The 19108-nt window shown below is 38.5% G+C and overlaps 1 protein-coding gene across 1 annotated transcript in view; it reads left to right on the forward strand.

Moving 5' to 3' along the window:
* The first annotated feature begins 551 nt into the window (after positions 1-551).
* Positions 552-19108, forward strand: part of IL17REL (interleukin 17 receptor E like) — a 43590-nt gene continuing 25033 nt past the window's right edge. Inside the window, exons 1-2 of the mRNA XM_058805877.1 lie at positions 552-688; positions 18381-18408. Coding sequence (XP_058661860.1) covers positions 587-688; positions 18381-18408 — 130 coding nt within the window. The 5' untranslated portion in view covers positions 552-586. The remainder of the gene's footprint in view (positions 689-18380; positions 18409-19108) is intronic.

Genomic DNA, 19108 nt, shown 5'->3' on the forward strand with positions numbered 1-19108 from the left:
GGAGATGGGCTATAGGACAAGGTGCTGCTACTGATACAATTAGATAATAGTAGAAAAAAATCCAAGGCTCAGATTTCTAGGGTGAAAGAATCTGGTGTTCCTGCTGATGAAAAGAGGAAACTAATCTTCCAAGACCACCCACTTTGGCAAAGCTGGTTTTCTTCTCATTGAAAGCACTAAAAAAACAGAAAAATAAGACTGCATTTGAATACCCATGAACCTGTCTGGTACATCACTCTAGAAACAAAATTCCTATTTATATATGGAATTTACAGAAAAGAAATCTGTTGAAACTGATCTAATGCTGATGTGATGAAAACCAGAAGGAAGAGGTTTTTACTGTGATTGTCAGAAATCACTGTTTCCTATTTTTCAATTTGGAACATACGAAATGGGTTGAGCATGCTTTATGTTTCCCAGAACTAGCAATTTTCTGTCTTTGGAAAGTTTTAGAGGGAGGAGCTCAGAGGTGCTGTGGGAGGGACTAAAATTCATATTAAAGTTTTGGCACGAGAAGGAGAATTGTCAGAGTTGAAGGTTTCTTCTGAGGTTTTGTTTTTTGTAATTTTTTTTTTTTCAATTTAGGATGATAAGTTATTATGTTCAGATTCTTCTAATAATTCTGTTTTGGAATGCTGATTGTCAGATTATTCCCAGGATTGAAGAATGTGGACTTTCTTGTTCTCAGGTAATCTCTTACTTGTTCCAATTTGCTGTCTATTAATATAGTAGTTATAGGCTACCAAAATAATTGTAGGAAAAGCAAGAAAGCAAAAAGGGAAAAATATTTCAGCTGTCCTGAACATTCACTTTATATTCCTGTCATTCTGAATTAAGTATCCAAAGTGGCAAAAATTACTCTGAAAGGGGGTAGAAAAATTCAGCTTTGTCTGTTTGCAACTGCTGCTGTTAGTTTAAAATCTGTCTTTTGTATTTGAAAAAAAAGATTTTGTTAATATTCATTACTTTTCCAGAGTCAGTTTTTACAACAGCAGTGGTGCCAAAGAGATGTGAGAGGGAGGAATGAGAAGTTTCAGAAATTGCTAATTATGTTAGGAACATATGAAACACTGAATTTGCTGGGAATAAATGAATTAAGCATGAGAAAGAGTAAAACATGTTCTTCATTTTGTGGTTTGAATGTAACCAGTATTAAATTTAATGACTTCTGTATGTGCATGAAGGGGTGTGAACCACACCGTCTTTAATAGCTTTGGGTTTGTACAATTCCAAATATCCCCGCAAAGGGGCAGCATGGAGATAGTCTGCCCTTGGCATTCTGAAATTGTAAACTTAGCATACATTGAAAGATCAGTTAAAACAAAAAGGAATTAAATAATAGGCAATCTGACTTTCAGTCTTAGTGGAGGATGATAACTGTGTGCTACCTACAGAGAAGTGAAATTGATACTATGAAAGAACTTGGCTGTCTGTATAAACTGCTTGAAGATTTCAGTACTTAGGACAACCAGTGAGACATTCTAATGATTGTTTAAATGTGGTGGTACTCCCAGATATTAAGTTAGTTCATGTTGAAGTAACTTATTTTATATTTAATATATGTATCCTAGAAAAACATCAGGAATAAAGATCCTTATAAAATACTAGATTGAGCAAAAAAAAGCCCTCTCTGTATTTAAATATTCATGTACTATAGTTTATGTTTCTGTATGCAAGTTCTGTAGTCTTTATCTACTTAGATGTTTTTAGAATAATAAAATATAGCCATAAGAGATTAATCTCTAGATGTACCCAAATACTTTTCAATAATTTTTATGAACTTATATTCATGAATGCAAATACACATGCATTTTAAATAATTTATGCTCCTTGGTCTGCTGCAATGAGAGTTTGAAATAGAAATGATTTGTCATTCTAATTTATTCCTCCAAAGAGTGTAGGACTATCAGACTCAGCATGTAAAAATCAATATCAACCTTTTTTTGATGGGTTTCAGTCTAGGGGATAGGATTTACCTCTGGGGGCCCTAAAGGGTATCTTTGTCAAACCTTAGGTATGTGTGTTATGAAGACTGATTCACTAATTTCCTCTAGACACAGCCCTAAGGTTTTGCAAACTGGATCCCTTTCTCTACCTTCAAGAGTGTGTCTTACACTTTTCCAATAGTAAAGACTGATTAACTGAGAAAGGTGTGTTTTATTTTTCTTATTTACAGGGGAAATACATTGTTTCCAGTATAGCAGAATCAATCAATCAATCATTTGTGATATTAGGGACAGGATTCAGTTAATGGTCTGAATGTGATGTTTCTGCTAGTTGCATTCAGTAGAATCTTGAATGCATTAATGACTTTTTAAGACAAAAATGTTTTCTCTGAGGGAACAACAATGATCTCATCAGGATAAATTACTGCCAGCATAGCATTTTCAATCTAGTGCAAAGCACTTTAGCTACATGAACTTTAGAATCTCATGACTAACTTAATGAAGGAAACTTATTTCTCCTTTGAAATTAACTTCCATTTCTCTGCATCACTGACCATGATTTGTGGGCTCAATCCATCTCATGAGTTATTCTAAAAGGGAGCAGTCAGTCTTCCCCATGATGTGTTCTTCTTAGGGGCACTAGTCAGGGGTTACAGTTTGCCTTTGTCTGTGTGAAATCTGTGTGTGCTCCCTTCTGCTATAGCACATCAGATCAAAAAGTAGAGAATCAATTACTTATTTCTAGCAATTTCCTTAATGTGATAATGAGATATTGTCATTTTAAAACTATCAGAGATTTCTGCAGCTGTTGTTGTTACAAGTGAATATTATAGAAATTTTTTTTCTTATGAAGTTTTCCCAGAAGTTTTTACAGTAAATTTCTCTTCTGCATTCAAACTTGAAGCTGTGTGGTTCTTTATAAGGCAAGGAATATGAAAAGCAATAATTTGCATTTTTCTGTGTTTTTCAAATATGGGTATTGTCAGAAGTTTTTTAGCAGGTTTAATAACTGAAACTGTTGAGTCTGACCAGTAGACTAGATTTTAGTGTGGCTTTGTCCACCAGATATTTGTGAGCAGTTTTGACCTCCATGGGTACTTCTTACCTGAGTAAAGCACTGGTTGCTACTTACAAGGCAAATGGTGACATAACTATTTTGAGGCATATGACTTGCAAAACATCTGCACTGAACTGTTATCTCAACTTTAGGAATTAGTTTAACATGGGTATCCAGCAAGATATCCTTACATTACCTTGTGTAAGGAAATATTTGGGTTTCATTACTGTAACACAAACTGTGCATCTGTTCAGTACAGGAAAGGAAAATAAAAGGACACTGGATGTTTATGCCAGTATTATATGAAATTTTAAACAGTATAAAAAACATACAGCTGTGGGTTGAATGATAGCAAATGAACAACTAAACTTTTATTACATGTTATGATTTATTTCTTCTTCCTTATTTTAATAGCTTGGCTTTATAATTCACGTGATATTCTAGTATTCGAAGATTAAGTGTTATGGGCATGGTCTCCATGCCCCACCCAATAGGAAACACAGTTATCAACCAAGTTTCCCTGTAAAAGCATAGGGGAATCCCAGCCTGCAATTGGAATTGGGTTTGTGCCCTACTCATTTTACAATCCACATTGTTTGCAGGCTGTACACAAAGAAATAGGCTTATGCCAAATTTGATTCAACAGCTGGTAAAGATCAAGAGTACTACATTTAAAAAACACTCCCCAGAACACTATGAAATATTATTTGTATTGTCTGCCATTTAATGCAGTAATGTTTCCAAAGGCTATGGATAAAGAAGGAAACACTAAACTGAATCTGGGATTTCCCTCTAATTATAAAGGTTATTGGCAACAAATCCTTGATATATAACTGCTTCTTGTTCCTGCTATTCATAATCAAAATACGTGGTGTTTCTTTACTGGATATTTATACTATGGATCAGTCCATTTTTGCTCAATACTACACACTGAAAAATCAGTGATATAGTATAGCCCTTAGTCCACAAAGTCAGCTGACATAAATTGCTATTCTTTGTTCATTATTAAACAGTTAATATTTTAAAAGTGATCCCAAGCCTCTAGAAAATGGATATGACAACGTGAGTGGCATAATTCAGTTGTCCTCTAAAATCTGATTGAAAACATAATTTTAGACATGGCAAATGTCTAAAGAGACTGATCAGAGACCTGACATCCTCAGGGTGAGTGAGAGAGGTACATGAAATCTCATCATAGGAGTACAGTTCAACACAGACTTTTTTGTAAATGCATTGATATATCTAATGACTGGAGATGTATAAAAATATAAACATATCCTTTGCTAATATTTGCTGAGCTGCAGCACAATCCACGAGAGCATGCCCTAGACAGAGAGCCTGGGGTCTACTTCTCTGCCTGTCATCGAATCACTTGTGTGGCTCTCTTCAAGTTATTTCATTTCTCTGGTTTTCACAAGTACAAAAGTGTTCTGACCTTCCTGTGTGGTGTGTCTTAATTATATGTTTTCATTAACTGCTTTGAATACTATAATTATAAGTCAAGTACTCGTTAGTTAAAACTTCAGGGGCTCGATCATATTGAGTCATTGTATTAGAGTGATATTAACCCATGTGCTTAGGAATCTTTCCTTGTCTTCTCTGCTGGTGCTTGGAAGAGCTGCAATTTAGCACATTTGGGTGGCTTATCTCTTGGGCTGTGTTTCACATTTGCTCTTTGGGTCAAAATATCTTGGCAATGATATAAGACAGTTTCATGTTGTATCCTTTGCCACTGGTTAGGTGCTGTCATGTTTCCTCTCCCCTTGAGAAGGAAACAGCCAGTGACAGGCACAAACAGGGACTTAGTGCAGTGTACCTCAGTGTTACAGCATGTACCAGCAGCTCCCATAAGAGAGGTGGAGATGGAGAAAGCTCTGCAATTCAGAACTGGCAAAAAATGCAATGGTAGCTTTTGTACTTTTCCCCTTCTCTCTTTCTCAGGAACTCCAGAAGAAGGTTGCAAGGTCTGGAAAGAGACTGGAATAGCAAGCACAGAATACAAGAAGTCATGGAAGTTGAGGGCATAGATTTAAAAGGTGTTGGAACTGGACCTTACAAAATGTCTTGGAACTCAAACACAAGGCAGTGTTAGAAGCTTCACCCCGAGACATCAGCATCACTTATGTGCAATCGGTATATAATCTCCTGCAAATAGCAGGAGACACATTTTTGATAAACCCAAAAGGGGATATATAAGCAAGCTAAGCAGAAGATGCCTTTATTATTGGCAGTGAATTTTAGCTTACAAATCTTTCTCATCCCTAATCTTAGGGATCTGATCTGTCCTTCAGCTCCATTTGGACACAAAACTAAGTCGTGAGGGTATTGAGACTTGGAAGTAGGTGCTTTCCACAGCCATCTGACTGCTTTGCAGTTGGAAAACTACCTGTAACTTGATGAAATCTGGGTGGGACAGGTTTTCTCGGAGTGGTAATAACTTTAACGAGACCACGTGGTGTGACCTAGCTGGAATTCTTGCAGTGAGGTCTAGGAATAGTTTAATTTGCACTTTTGTGGAGCTGGCAGTGCTGTACCTAATACATTGTCATGTCTGTTTATACTACTCCATTCTTCCTCTCCTGCCAGGATGCCTGTGCATAGGAGAGAACCAGAGATGATCAAAAATGAGAAGGACCAAAAGAGGTTTAAAAGACTTCTTTCTAAGGATAGGTTTGGATGCTATCCAGGATTTTGGCTCAGCATTGAAATGCTAGGCTTTGCTGATGGATGGATGGATGGATGGATAAATTTGGACCTAAGAAAGGAGTTTCCTCCTATCTCTGCCTAAAAATAATTTGATTTCTGAGAGCCATAAGTTTCCCTGTGCTGTGTTGTGGCTTGGTGGTTGTTCAAACCAGGATCCCACATTTGAAATTCTATGAGTTTTGTTACCATTATTCCCAAGAGAGGTCCCTAAGATTTATATACCAACCTATTACAGATGTTTTTGTAGTATTCATTCTGCCAAAAAAATTTCCTTATATTTTTTTTCCTGATTTTGTTAACATTTATTGGCTAGTTTTTGAAAACCAGGAAATTATTTGCCATCTTAAAAACACAAACCAGAAAGTATGCCCCAAACTGCAGTGTCTTGCTGAGGAAATTTCAGAGCAACTCTGAACTACTTGTCTGGGAATGATCACAGAACCAATAAATTAATGTATACTCAGTAGTGATACAGACATATCACAGCATTACCCCTGCATTCACAACCATAGGAATTCAGTGGGTCAGAATTTTCTAAGGTCATGAACAGACTGGAAAATCACAGTAACCAGTGATGCTGAGCACTGGGATGGATTGCCTGTGGAGCTTATAGAGATCTCCACACACACACTAAGAAAATATAACTGAGATATGTCTAATGTAGCTCACATATGTCTCAGATAAAGGTCTTTCTTCCTAAGGCAGAAATGTAGAGTAGATGACATACTGAGTTTTTTTCTAAGACAAGTATCTCTGCTTTCATTCATTCATCCTCTTTTGTGGGATCTACAGATGGTCCTTCAAATAATATTTGACTTAATCCTTTGGAACAGTTATCAGAGCCAAAGACCTGTTTTGCTCTATGGCATGTCTTGTTCTTCCAGCATGCAAAATATAGGACTCACCATGAAAACTGTATGGGATATGCAACCTCATTCAGGAAGTGTCTAAGCAAAAATGAAGAGAGCTTAAGTTTTAATTGTCTCTACTTGTCTGCATATTTTCAGAGAGTATGAATCACATAAACAACACTGTACAGTACAAGATGTACATTCATTGTCTTTTCTTGGAAAAACTTTGAGGAATTAGAATTTATTGCAGTTAAGATTTTTCACTGTGCGCAGTTTTATTTTTCCCTTTTATCCCAACATATGCAAATTTCTTTCATCTTTTTCCCACTTCCTCATCTCCCTGACATGCTGTTCTTTTTTCTATGACTATAGTGTTTTTTCTCCACTGCTTTTAGTATTTTGACATCTTTGTGAAAATTTTCACAATTGCAGTTACCATTATAGTGTGATGCTTCATGCTCAGTTTTGATAAGTAATATCTGTTCTTTGGAGTTTTCCCCCTCATTTTCAACATATTATATTTATATGTGATACAACAGAATAATTTTAAGAGCATGGTCAGATCTGTGTTACCATTCAGTCTGCCTTTGTAGCTTATTTTCTCTTCCACTTAGAGGTTAAAAATCACATATAATTTTCAAGCAAATGTATGGCATAGATGGCTTGCAGTAAGTGCTATCATTAAAAATGAGGCAGAGTGTAAAGCAGCATATGAAAGTAGTGAACACTGATGGGTCTATTTAGCTTTTGTAAAATTAGTAGGATTCTGCTTCTTTAGAAGCCCTTCTCTTGGACTTCTGCCTCCTTTAATTGCCCTGTGCTAAATTTAGCAACTACAGAACAAGGAGGATACATTATAAAAAAGTAAACTATGTGATTATTACAGGGATTTTCCCCCTTCCCCATACCCCCACAAAATTATGATTAACCCCATTAAATTATGATTAGTAAAAATTTTGAGAAACACACATATGTAATGACATTTCAAATAATTAATTTGTGTTGGATATTATTTATTTTTCTTTAAATTTTCCAAAATTATATATAACTAGTTCTCTGTCAATTTTCTCAAACCGCAAATGTTTCAGCTACAATACACACTAGATATTTTCAGTAGGGTTTCTTTACACAGTAAATCTTGAAAGTTTTAAATTTCTTATGTACTCACACAGCTAATTCTTTCAGGCAAAGGTGTTTTTGGTATTCCTTGCTCTTGATAGGAGAGCAAAGGCATGCATTTAGGGATTCTGGTATAGGATTTCTGATGCAGGATTCAGACTTTCAGACATCATAATAATACAAATATGAATAGCCAGGAAAAAGTTTTCTCTAAAAATTTTCAAGAATACTGCTGAAAAGAATTTAACGTAGTAAGATTTCCCTCATTTTGTTGTGGCTAGGATGTTTCTGTAACTCAAGCAAGCACTTTTAGAGCCAATCAGGCTTGCTTAGCAGTCTTTAATAGAGGCAGTTTCTTAACTGAAGCTGTGGCTCAGGCAGGAATGCAGAATACAATCATCTGAGACTACCATGGCTTCTACCACGTCCTGTGGGATCATTTGTATGGCCTTACATCCTTACACAACATAACCAGCTAAGGCTAGAATAAAACCAAAGTCAGCATTAAAAATCACTTCTCATCTGGAAGAGATATAATCAGGGATAGTTCCATGATTATTTAAATTTCAAATTTTATTCTATTTAAGGAGAAGAGGGAGAAATCATTTTAATCAGAGCTGCAAAACCCAGAAACATATGCTCCTGCTTTGAAGGGAGTTGCAACCCTGAAATGTGGCCTCCAAAGTCTTGGAATTGTTATAGGAAATGTTTGCAAAGTGTGCTATGTTATTCTAAATTTTACTATGAGTTTGTGATCCATGATGGCAGGGCTAGAAAATTATTTTTTATTTTTAAGTTCCTGCACATTTCAGGGTAGTGCCTACAACATTCACCCATTTTGTGATGCTGCTGTGTTGCTGTGCTTTTAGGTTATTAAATACAGATGCAGCGGAGATCCTGAGAAAGCATTAGAGTCTTGTCAGGGCAGTATGAGAAACTTGCATACTCAGCATGGTGCTGCATCAGGAAAGGCAAGGGAAAGAGCCAAGCACCCAGTTAGTCTGATCTCCACTCTCTAGAACCCACAAACCTGAGTTATGAGTGAAATTTTCTTTGTGGAAACTCTCTTCCACAAAGAAGATGTTCTCTTGCAGAGCAGCTGCTGAGAGCTGCTCTTTCAAAGTTTCAGTTTCTGGTTTGTTTTCTGGTCACTGCTTAGGATAAAATGTAAGTAGGAAACAGATCTCCTATGCGAATGCTGAAAGCACTCAAAAAACTCAGCTTAAAATTTTCACTGTGCCTTCCCTGTCCTTCTCTCAGACCAGCATTCTTCTGTTTCCCCTCTGTTCACTCTGACTGCTTTGACAGGAGGCCTGGGAAACCCTCTCATTTACCAGGCTGTGTGGCAAACAGGCAGCTCAGAACTGCTTCAGTTTAAGGAGGATGTTGAACCTGGTGGTTCCTTGAGATGAGAACTTGAAAGCTGGAGTATAAAAGGTGCAAAATGCCCATATTCTGTTTTCCTCTTCTATTATTTACAGTTTGAAGGAAGCTTGAGCTTTGCTAGTTTTACCCTGTTACTATTAAAACTCCAGCCACGTGCTATGCTGGGTGATGTGGATGTGTCTCACTATGAGTGTCTGCTATCCCTGACATGAACTAGAGGTCATTCCAGTGTTGTTCTGGTCACAAACTAAACACCAAATTGCATGCATCCAGGGCTATTTCAGATCAGAAAAGGAGGTGTCTAATAAGCTTAAGTGCCCCAGGGTTGTGTGACATTTCATTGGGTATTATAGATCATGGTCCTGAGCTGAGGTTACCACAGTTTGCTTAAATTATATTTCAGGTACCTAAGCCCTCTTTTAGATTTGGCTGAAAACATTTGGCAAATGGCTGAAAACTTTTGCTTTATTTCACTACCCACTAATGCAAAATTCTCACGGAGAAATTGCCTTACTTGGGAGTTATGTGACCCTTTTCTCATGGGCAAAGCTGATGTTTGCATAGGTGTGTTGGCTTGGTGAAGTTTTGGTAGCTGGGCTGGGGTGGCTTCTGTAAGAAGCTGCCAGCCAGCTCCAAGACAGACCCACCACTGCTCTCGACCATCAGTGATGACGGTGCCCTCTGGGATATCAGCATTCTTTATCCCCTGATGGAGCAGGTGGATGCCTTAAGGAGATTGGGACCCTGTGGGGAGCTCATACTGGAGCAGGCCCCTGGCAGGACCTGTGCCCTGTGGATAGAGGAGCCCCACTGCAGCAGGTTTGGTGGCAGGCTCTGTCACCCTGTGGGGACCTGCACTGGAGCAGTCTGTTCCTGAAGGACTGCACCCTGTGGAAGGGATCCACTCTGGAAAAGTTCATTAAGAACTTCAGCCCATGGGTAGGATGCATTTTGGAGAAGTTTGTGAAGGTCTGTCTCCTGTGGGAAGGACCCCTTACGGGAGCAGGGGAAGGAGGAAGAGCATAAGGAGTCTTCTCCCTGAGAAGGAAGGAGTGGCAGAGACAATGATGATGTGATGTGTTATGAATTGGCTGCAGCTGCCCTTCCTTGCTCCCCTGAACTGCTGAGGGAGAGGAGGTGGACAAATGAGGAGTGAAGTTGAGTCTGTGAAGAAGGGAGGGGTGGGAGGAAGGTGCTTTAAGGTTTGTTCCTTATTTTCTCATTAACTTACTTTGATTTTAATTTGGAATAAATTAAACTAATTTCCCCCAAGCTCAATGTGTTTTGCCTGTGATGGCAACTGCTGGATGATCTCTCCTTGTCTTTATCTCAAACCAGGAGGCTTTTGTTACGTTCTTTATTCCCTGTCCAGTGGTGGAAGGCAGTGACAGAGGCACTGTCACTATGGTGGGCACCTGGCATCCAGCCAGGGGCAACCCACCACAATAGGCAAAATAATGTATCCTCACTTGCATCTGATTCAAGGTTCAACCAAATCAGTAGAATGTGTCTCACCCAACCAAACTCTTCCACAATTTCTGGATCCAAGCAGCGTGGCATTTTTCATTTATAAATTTGACAGTGTACAGCTGAGCACTGAGTGCTGCTCCTGGGACTGACTCTAGACATGTATTAAAAGGATAGTTGCCTAGAGCAAAACAGTGAGAGCTTTGCTGTGTATGCCAGAACACTGGAAAACAAGGCCTGCAGTATGTCCCCTCTTTTTGCTGAGCAATAGTGTTAGGATAGCTGAGAAGACAGTAACTGGAATAGAAAAGTATCTGCAGGCAAAAATAAAAATGCATATTTCCAAATGAAAGAATTATTACTGTCTCCAGCAGCAGGAGGAGCAATTCTGTACTGGAGAGTATCTTCTCATAATCTTCACTTGAACTCTTGCTATTTTTTTCTTCCTTCTCTGTTCTTTTCTATGGCAATCTTACAGGCCACTGATTCCAGTCACCTCTGAGACTGCTAGTCTCAGTTCTGTCAGTGTTGCTGAGGGAGCTTTTTTCTTGTAGCCTGTTTTGTGCTGCAAAGATCATTATAACATCCTAACCTCAGAGCAACCCTCAAGGTTGTCTGGAGGGCATGTGGAATCTGTGTCCTCTAGTTTTTCAAGAAACGACCAAAATAATTGCTGACTTGATCTGGTGGTGGTGACATTACTGCTTCTAACAGGAGGCTGGACTTGGTGACCTTCAGAAACCTCTTCCACCCTACATTTCTTTGATTCCATTGATCTCATCCCTGTGTGAGATCTCCAGAAAGTAACTGAAATAATTAATGCTGTGTCAGAGTGTCCCTGTCTCATTGTTATCGTAGAAGTGCTGATTTGGTAGATTAGTTTGCCTTTCATGTAGCTGAGTGGTCTGAAATTTTTGACAGTCTGCATATGGGATGGTGCTGATTTTTACCAGCTGACAGTATGGCAGTCAGAGTACATTTTAATTTTACTGTGTCTATTGTATGCTATTCTTTTTTGTTAACAACTTGTGTTAATAGTGTAGGAAACGTGACATCAAAATGATTGACAATTTTTTTTTTTGTTTGGTTCTTTTAATTTCTAAAGGAAAGAAGTTAACACATACTGTTGCTTGAAGCAAATTCTGCTGCTAGTCCTGGAGCTGAAGCATACAATAGAGTAGGCAGCTTTTATTTCAGACAGTCATAGCTCCCTTTGGTCCAATAAATTTAAAAGCAAGTGGTTTATATATAGGTCCTTTTTTGTATCTCAACATTACTTTTAAATAAAATTCATTTTAAAAATTAGAAGCAGGGAATATTCTTCCCAACTGAGAGACCTCAAAGCAACATTGTTTTGTCTGGCTATTCACTTATAGGATAAATGCACATCCCTGCCAAGAGTTCTAACTCCTAAGTCTTCCAGTTGTTCTGCTCTGTGAAAAGGATTCAGCCAAGTGGCTACTGTGAGGGCCAGAAGATATATGCCAGTACTGATAACATATGGAGCAGTGCAGTTAAAATGTAGGAACAGGATTCCTCTGCATCAGCCAGTGCAGGAGGAAATGCATACTGCCTGGAAAACAGAAACCTGTTATACCCGACTATGGCAGATAAACAGAAGGATGAAAATCTAAGGGGGATGAAGGTCTAAGTCAAGTGCTCCTGCACTCCTGAAGTGCTGCTGAGCTGTGCTGGAGGTGTTGGCCTGGTGACAGGGAGCAGGTTGTGGAAGTCAGGGTCTGTACCTTTGCATTTACAGGTGAAATGGAAGGTAGTACAAAGACAATTGGTAACAGTCTCTGCTTGAGATCCCTGTGAAGTCTTACTGGAGAGTGTCCAATAATCTTCAGTAATCACAATCATGTCTTCCCTGTTTGTTCAAGGCTGTTTCACTGATGAGCTCAGAGCCCATCAACAGAGCAGTAACACAGCCTGATGTTACCTTGCTCAGGCCGGCTCTCATCCAAAAAGTGCATGACCTTGTTAGCACTGCACTGAGCCTGAGCTTGATATCCCACTTCTCAGGAGCAGTTATTCTTTCAGATTGAGCACTGCACTAATGTGATGGGATGTTTTCCACTCCACTTGGAACACACAGAGAAAAGACCTGGAGCTGGATATTGTGTAGCCGTGACTCAGATGTTTTGTTTGAAGCATTCTGTAAAACAATCCAGCAGCATCCAGGTGTTTTTGTAATTTAAAATAGTCCAAAATAATGCTTTGCCAAAAGTTTGGGTGGCTATTTCTTTTCTGCATGGATAACAGTCCAAATGTTTCCCTCTATGACTGCCTAGCTAATCCCCCTGCATGCTGCTCACATGTATCAGATCACCACATTGTCAGTAAAAGCTGAAGAACAACCTCGTGGTTTGCCAAAAATTGAAAACTGTCATTAGTAACATTGTTTTACCTTGGCAATGAGAATAATTACACTTGATGTCAAAATAAATACGGATGTTCCTTTAGAGAAAAGGTCTTTTGAGGGCACTGTATCAGCAGTACTAACTACACATTTTTAATAGTTCTAAATTTTCATTGCAATTTCTGTGGTTCTTGGTAAATGTAACCACAATTTAATTCACTTGCCAAGTGTGTTTTGGAGGTCTATTATTTTTCCTTTTCACCCACTTCCAATTTTTTGTATAAATACTTGATATGGTTAAGTCTTCTTTCAGTGGGACAGGAATCATTATGTTATCACTGTGCTTTCTTTTACTGTAAAGAATTCTGTTTCCATACATTTGGTAAGATAAATACAGCAGTGAGCTTTCTAAGAACATAATGAGAAAAGTTCTGTGAGGTTCCAGTCCCCATCATCATCAAGGACGTGTAAATTGCAAAGGCATTATGGCCTTTATCTATGAAAATAGCTCTGGAAAAAGCTAAAGCATACTCAGTTATTTCCCTCCATGAAGTAATCCCTAGACAGTTTCTGGGGCTGAGTGTCTCAGAAAGGAATTACAGTGATTTGTTGATGGCCTGTGGAGCCTTTGATACAGCTAGAGCTCTGAATCTTTTCTTTTTCCATCCAATGTTCTTGAATGTTGGAGATGCATATAACTTTGTGGCTGTCCACTGCTCAAAGAACTTTTCCTTATGGAGGTGATTGAGGTGACACTGGCATGCCAGGTTTTTTACTAGGCGCCATGAGAAATCATTGAGGACTCTAATGGGCCAGCCTCCTCCCTGTGTGAGCTGAATGGGTGAGCAGCTGAAGAAAGGAAAGCTGCTGCTGGATTGTTTACACAGCAGGGTAAAGCAGCTCCCCCTCTGTGGTGGAGGATATGACATGGTTGTGGTGTTCCCAACTGAGACAAAGATCAGTGTGACTTTACAAGGCACAAAATGAACCCCAGTGTTTTCACAGCTGTGGATGGTTCTGGTCACTCCATTTGGACAGATACATTAAACTAGAAGAAGGTGCTGAGAAGGGTGATGGTAAGAAGGAAAATCTAGTTTATTAGAGAGGAGTAAAAGAGCTTGGCTTTTACACAAAAAAACTGAGAAAAGGTACATTACTGGTTGCAGAAAAATGAAAAGTAAATTCCAGGGTGGAAAGCATCTATTTAAGTGAAAAGATAATGAGTGCAATCAGAAGTCAGTAGAAGCCAACCACTATTGTGGTCATGTAAGAAATTAAAAGGTTTGGTGCTAGAAGAGAACAGGTCTTCTGGAATAGCCTTGGCTCTCACAGCAGTGCACATGAAAGCCTGACTGATTTTAAAAGTGTGCTTTGCCAGTTTTTGAAGGGGATTAGATTATATGGTACCTGTGGTTATGAGGGGACTATACCCAGTGATCTGGGACATCCTTTGTATTTGTGTGCAGAATAAGATGGATTTTTGCAGAGCATCTCCTCTCAATTGGAAATCAAAAAATAGCATGTTCAGATTAACCATCTTTACTGGCCTTTTGGCTACAATTTGAACATCAATTATTGCAAACCTACCCTTTCCCTGCGTTGTAAAAGTACATAGAATCCCATGCTTGCACTTAGTGGTGGTTAAAGAATATAGATTGTTGGAATAGAGGGAAACATCAGAATATGGTCATGTTCCTTTGTCTCTGCCTTCTCTGACAACTGAACCTGAAGTAGGAATGTAGTTAATAGCTTTGCCAGTGAGCATCACTCAAAAGGCAGGATCCTACATTCACTGACTAATGTAGGTGTCTTAATGAGTGAATGTTAAATGTCTGACAACCTGGTCTCAAGCAAAGAACACATTTTAAGGAATTTTCAGGCTTCTTACTATTCCTTATAGAGTTGTGGAAGAGCTGCCACCAGCTCTTCTATGATTGAGTACAATAGAACTAACAGGTTGACTGTGAACCCAAATTTTCCTCAGACTCTTTCCTTCATGACAGAACATCCAGGGAAGAATTTCCACAATTTTGCACTTGATTTAGTGCCTGGAGATATGAGAGGAAATGGGAAGCAGATTTGATCTTTGTTTCTTTTTCTTGGCAATTTTAATTCATGCAAACACTCTCTGTGCCCCTAATCCAAGTCTTCCTCTGCTGATCTCACTCTCTTCTCTGCAGTTGTTAGAACAATGGGATATTACAATTGTCTTAGACTGAGGAGAAGTTGCTGTGCTAGCTAAAAAGTTGGCACCACATCTTCTATTCAGAATGCTGCATGCTGGTGGTGTCTGTTCAGATAACCTCTAGCTACAGTTGAGTAATACCACAAATGGGGAAAACCCCAGAGAAACAGGAAAATCCCTAACTGTTTGTGCATTGTGTAAGTATATTTTATTTAGGCTCTTTGCCAAAGAAGATATGAATCAAAGATTCTCCCTGTATAGGAGTAAAAGGTACTATCATGTTCAGGATCTTATTTTTGCATAAAAGACGCCCATGGCATTTGTAAAAGGGGAAGAAAATTTCCATTCCTGTTTTAGTGTGTTATGCTTTTTTATTGCACTCATCACTGAAAATTCCTGAAAACAAAAGATATAGAAAGTGGGAGAGGAACTTGGTTAATTCATTTGAATTATTCTTTCAGACAAATGGTCTCTTTGGACTGTTTTGCACAGTGATTGTAAAAGAAAATACCACCCCCACCCACTTGGTATTGTACAATAAAATGAAATACTTCTTAAAAAAATAAGAAATTGGGCTGTGAACAAATATTGCTGTAACTGGCAAGTGTTCATGCAAATATTTGATTATTTATGTAAACCTTCCCTACAACTCAGAACACAACCAAGTGCTCAAGAATGACAAAACATCTCCTTACCAGATCAAAAGTCACAGATGGATGTTTCTTTCTTTCCTGTGGAAAGGACAAGAAAATAAATGTAAGAGTTCAGATAATAGGATTCCTCTATGCAATAGTGAAACCCAATAATTAATTAGGATAGACTAAAAGGTATGTAAGAGAATAAGGTATAAGAGAATTTCTTTATCATGCCATAGCCCACAGAAATGGTGTTTTGGTTTTTCTCCTGCAATATATACAATTTAATTATTTTACATTCAGTTATCAATTTTCAGGTGTCATAACAGGGGGATGACCTTCTCTAATCAAAAGGCTGAATCCTTTGATATTTGTGAGATTTTTTTCTTCTTTAATTCAGTGTGATCTTGATTTTTTTTTAAATATATTTTTTTTGCACTAAGGTTGTAGCCAGAAAGAATGGTTAGAGAAGTTAAAGATGCTGTTCTAATAAATTTTGACTGGCAATTGGGAACTCTGTCAAGCCACCTAACCAAAATATTTTCAACAGTCTGGCTGCAGAATGGGAAGTAAAAAATATGGAAGTAATTTGCTGAATGATAAGCCTCATGAATGATGAGTTTCTTCCAGTAAGTAATGACTGAGAAATTAGTTGATCCAGCAGTTCCTTTCTGAAACAATTAATAAATAACTAGTATTTCTACAGCAGAAATTAGGTCTTATCAGTTACCATTTTCAGTTTTCATGGTGATTTGAGGAAATTATAAAACCCTTTAAGCAGAAGTATCCCAGTTTTAAAACAGTTATGTGAAGAAGTTTGGTATACTTTATAGAATCATAAACTGGTTTGGGCTGGAAGGGAACTTCAAAGGTCATGTAGTCCCCTGTGGTGAGCAGGGGTAGCTCCAACTGGATCAGGGTGCTCAGAGCCCCATCCAACCTGGCCTTGAATGTTTCCACCACCCTCACTGTAAAACATTTTCTTACTTACATCTGATCTAAATCTACTCTCTTTTAATTTAAAACCATTACCTCTTGTCTGTTGCAACAGGTCCTAATTTGAGTGTCAATGTATTATGCTGTAGAAACAGCCAAACCAATATCTTTAACAATGTCACAAATAATTTTTCTAATCTTTAGTCTATGATAGTATATGACCACATCTGTCTTATTATAAAATGGGGTTTAAAATACCACCTTTTATGCATTTGCACTTTTTTGAGTCATAGTACCAAATTGCCAGAAGTAAAAGATGACAACTGATGTCCAAAAGTGATTGCTAAAAAATAGAACTGCCAAAAAGACAGAAGAATGGGAACTGATACAGGTTAGACAGTGGTCACTGGTTTTCTAAAGGCCTCCTTTAAGAAGGAGCTTATTTAGCTCAAATAAAAAGCTGTCATGAAGGACAGGACACACTTCTCAGGTACCCCAGGCAGCTGGAAGTGAATGTGCTGCCATTTCTCACCTGCTGCAATAACATGGTTTTGCTCCACAGCTTTATCTCTGAGGAGCACAGGCTTCCCTGTGGATGAAAGCCTCCGGGAAAACCAAGAAATAGTTATTTTATGATGTGCTAGTGCTTGCCCAGGCTGTAGCCTCTGTGTTTCAATTAAAGAACTTCTAAATGTCCACCAGAAGTCTTTTCTGGCTCTGGATCTCACAGATTGTTGGTTTGTTGGCAGGATCTTAAAATGTTTTTAAAGGACTGAGAGCTGCCATCCCATTTGAGAGCAGAGGAGACCAGGTGCTGCCTATACTTTTGTGGGTGTGATAAAAGTATCTCTGTCAACAGGACGCTGCTTTTAAAGGAAAGGACATGGGAACATATATTCTGTATGCAAAAGAATACTGGTATGAGGGCTATGCCAGAACAGCAGCAACCAGTGTTTGCTGGCTAAGGAATAGCCTTTCTTTAGAATGTCATGCATAGCAGTCAGTGTAAGATTTGTTATTTTTGTACTCTACAAAATTTTAGTGTGTGGTTAAGTGTTTATTTTACTGGGAAAATGGATGTAGTCTGTCTGAAAGATAGCTGGAAGCTTGTTAAAATCTCAATGCCAGGTTCACTTTGCCTCTTACAAAGACACTTTCCCTTGAACACAATAAGTACTGTGGTTGAGTAATTTAATTTTCAGTCTTCTAAGCCAGCTGTCTGAAATAAAAAGTCTTATTTCTAGACTTCATTTGCAATTGCCATAATGCTTCCTTTCTAGTAGGGTCTTCTAAAAATAATATATATTCAATAATGTTCTAGATATTTTCCATTGTAAAATAATTAGTTTCTTTGCCCTGGTCTAAACAAATCCATTGTAGAGTTTAATGAAATAATGCAGGAACTCTTGGTCAGTAGGAATGGTAGTACCTGATAAAATAATGTCTTTATTTGATGGAACTCTTATACTTGTTAAAGCAACTAAACACCTGAGTAGAAATACATGAAAATGAGGATAATGCTGATCTTGTGCCCCCATATGTATCATATGCAGCACTGATGTGCTTTTTTACTGTATTGGAAAATAATTTGTTTAACCTTGAAAATTATTTCTGTTGTGGACTATGAATATGTTTATCTGTTTAAGGTATGTTTACTTGTGTACAATGATGGAGCAATATTTATTTTCATTATTACCTCAGATTTTAAAATATTTTTTTTCTGTTTGCAGGGGATTCACTGTAAAAGCAAACCTTCTGGTGAGTACACATAATTTACATTTTTACTATGTTTATTTTAAAAGATAATTTATTAAAGATATTAAATCCATTATCCTAGTGATATCAGATCACTGTCATGACAGGGTATTTACCAGCAGTTCTTTCATAAACAACATTGGAAATTGATGGATTTTAATAAATACTAGGTTAATAGTGACTATTGCTTTATAGTTTTCCTTACCATAGTAAAGGAAAGAGAGTTTTCTAAGTCATGTACATGGTTTTATTGCTTCTACTCATTATTGATATTGCCTACAGTAATAACACAGGGGCTTGAATTACCTGACCTCTGGAGCCTCCATCAGTCACTCCTCCAGTGCACACAGCCATCTGCAGGGAAGTGGGAGGCAGCTGCCTTGGAAACAGTCCCCCTGAGAGGGCAGTCACAGTCACAGTCCCCACTGAAAGGGCAGTCACAGTCCCCACTGAGAGGGCAGTCACAGTCCCCCCTGAGAGGGCAGTCACAGTCACAGTCCCCACTGAGAGGGCAGTCACAGTCCCCACTGAGAGGACAGTCACAGTGCCCCCTGAAAGGGCAGTCACAGTCACAGTCCCCACTGAAAGGGCAGTCACAGTCCCCCCTGAGAGGACAGTCACAGTCACAGTCCCCACTGAGAGGGCAGTCACAGTCCCCACTGAGAGGGCAGTCACAGTCCCCCCTGAGAGGACAGTCACAGTC

This window comes from Ammospiza caudacuta, chromosome 5 (genome assembly GCF_027887145.1).
Source record: "Ammospiza caudacuta isolate bAmmCau1 chromosome 5, bAmmCau1.pri, whole genome shotgun sequence".
Classification (NCBI taxonomy): domain Eukaryota; kingdom Metazoa; phylum Chordata; class Aves; order Passeriformes; family Passerellidae; genus Ammospiza; species Ammospiza caudacuta.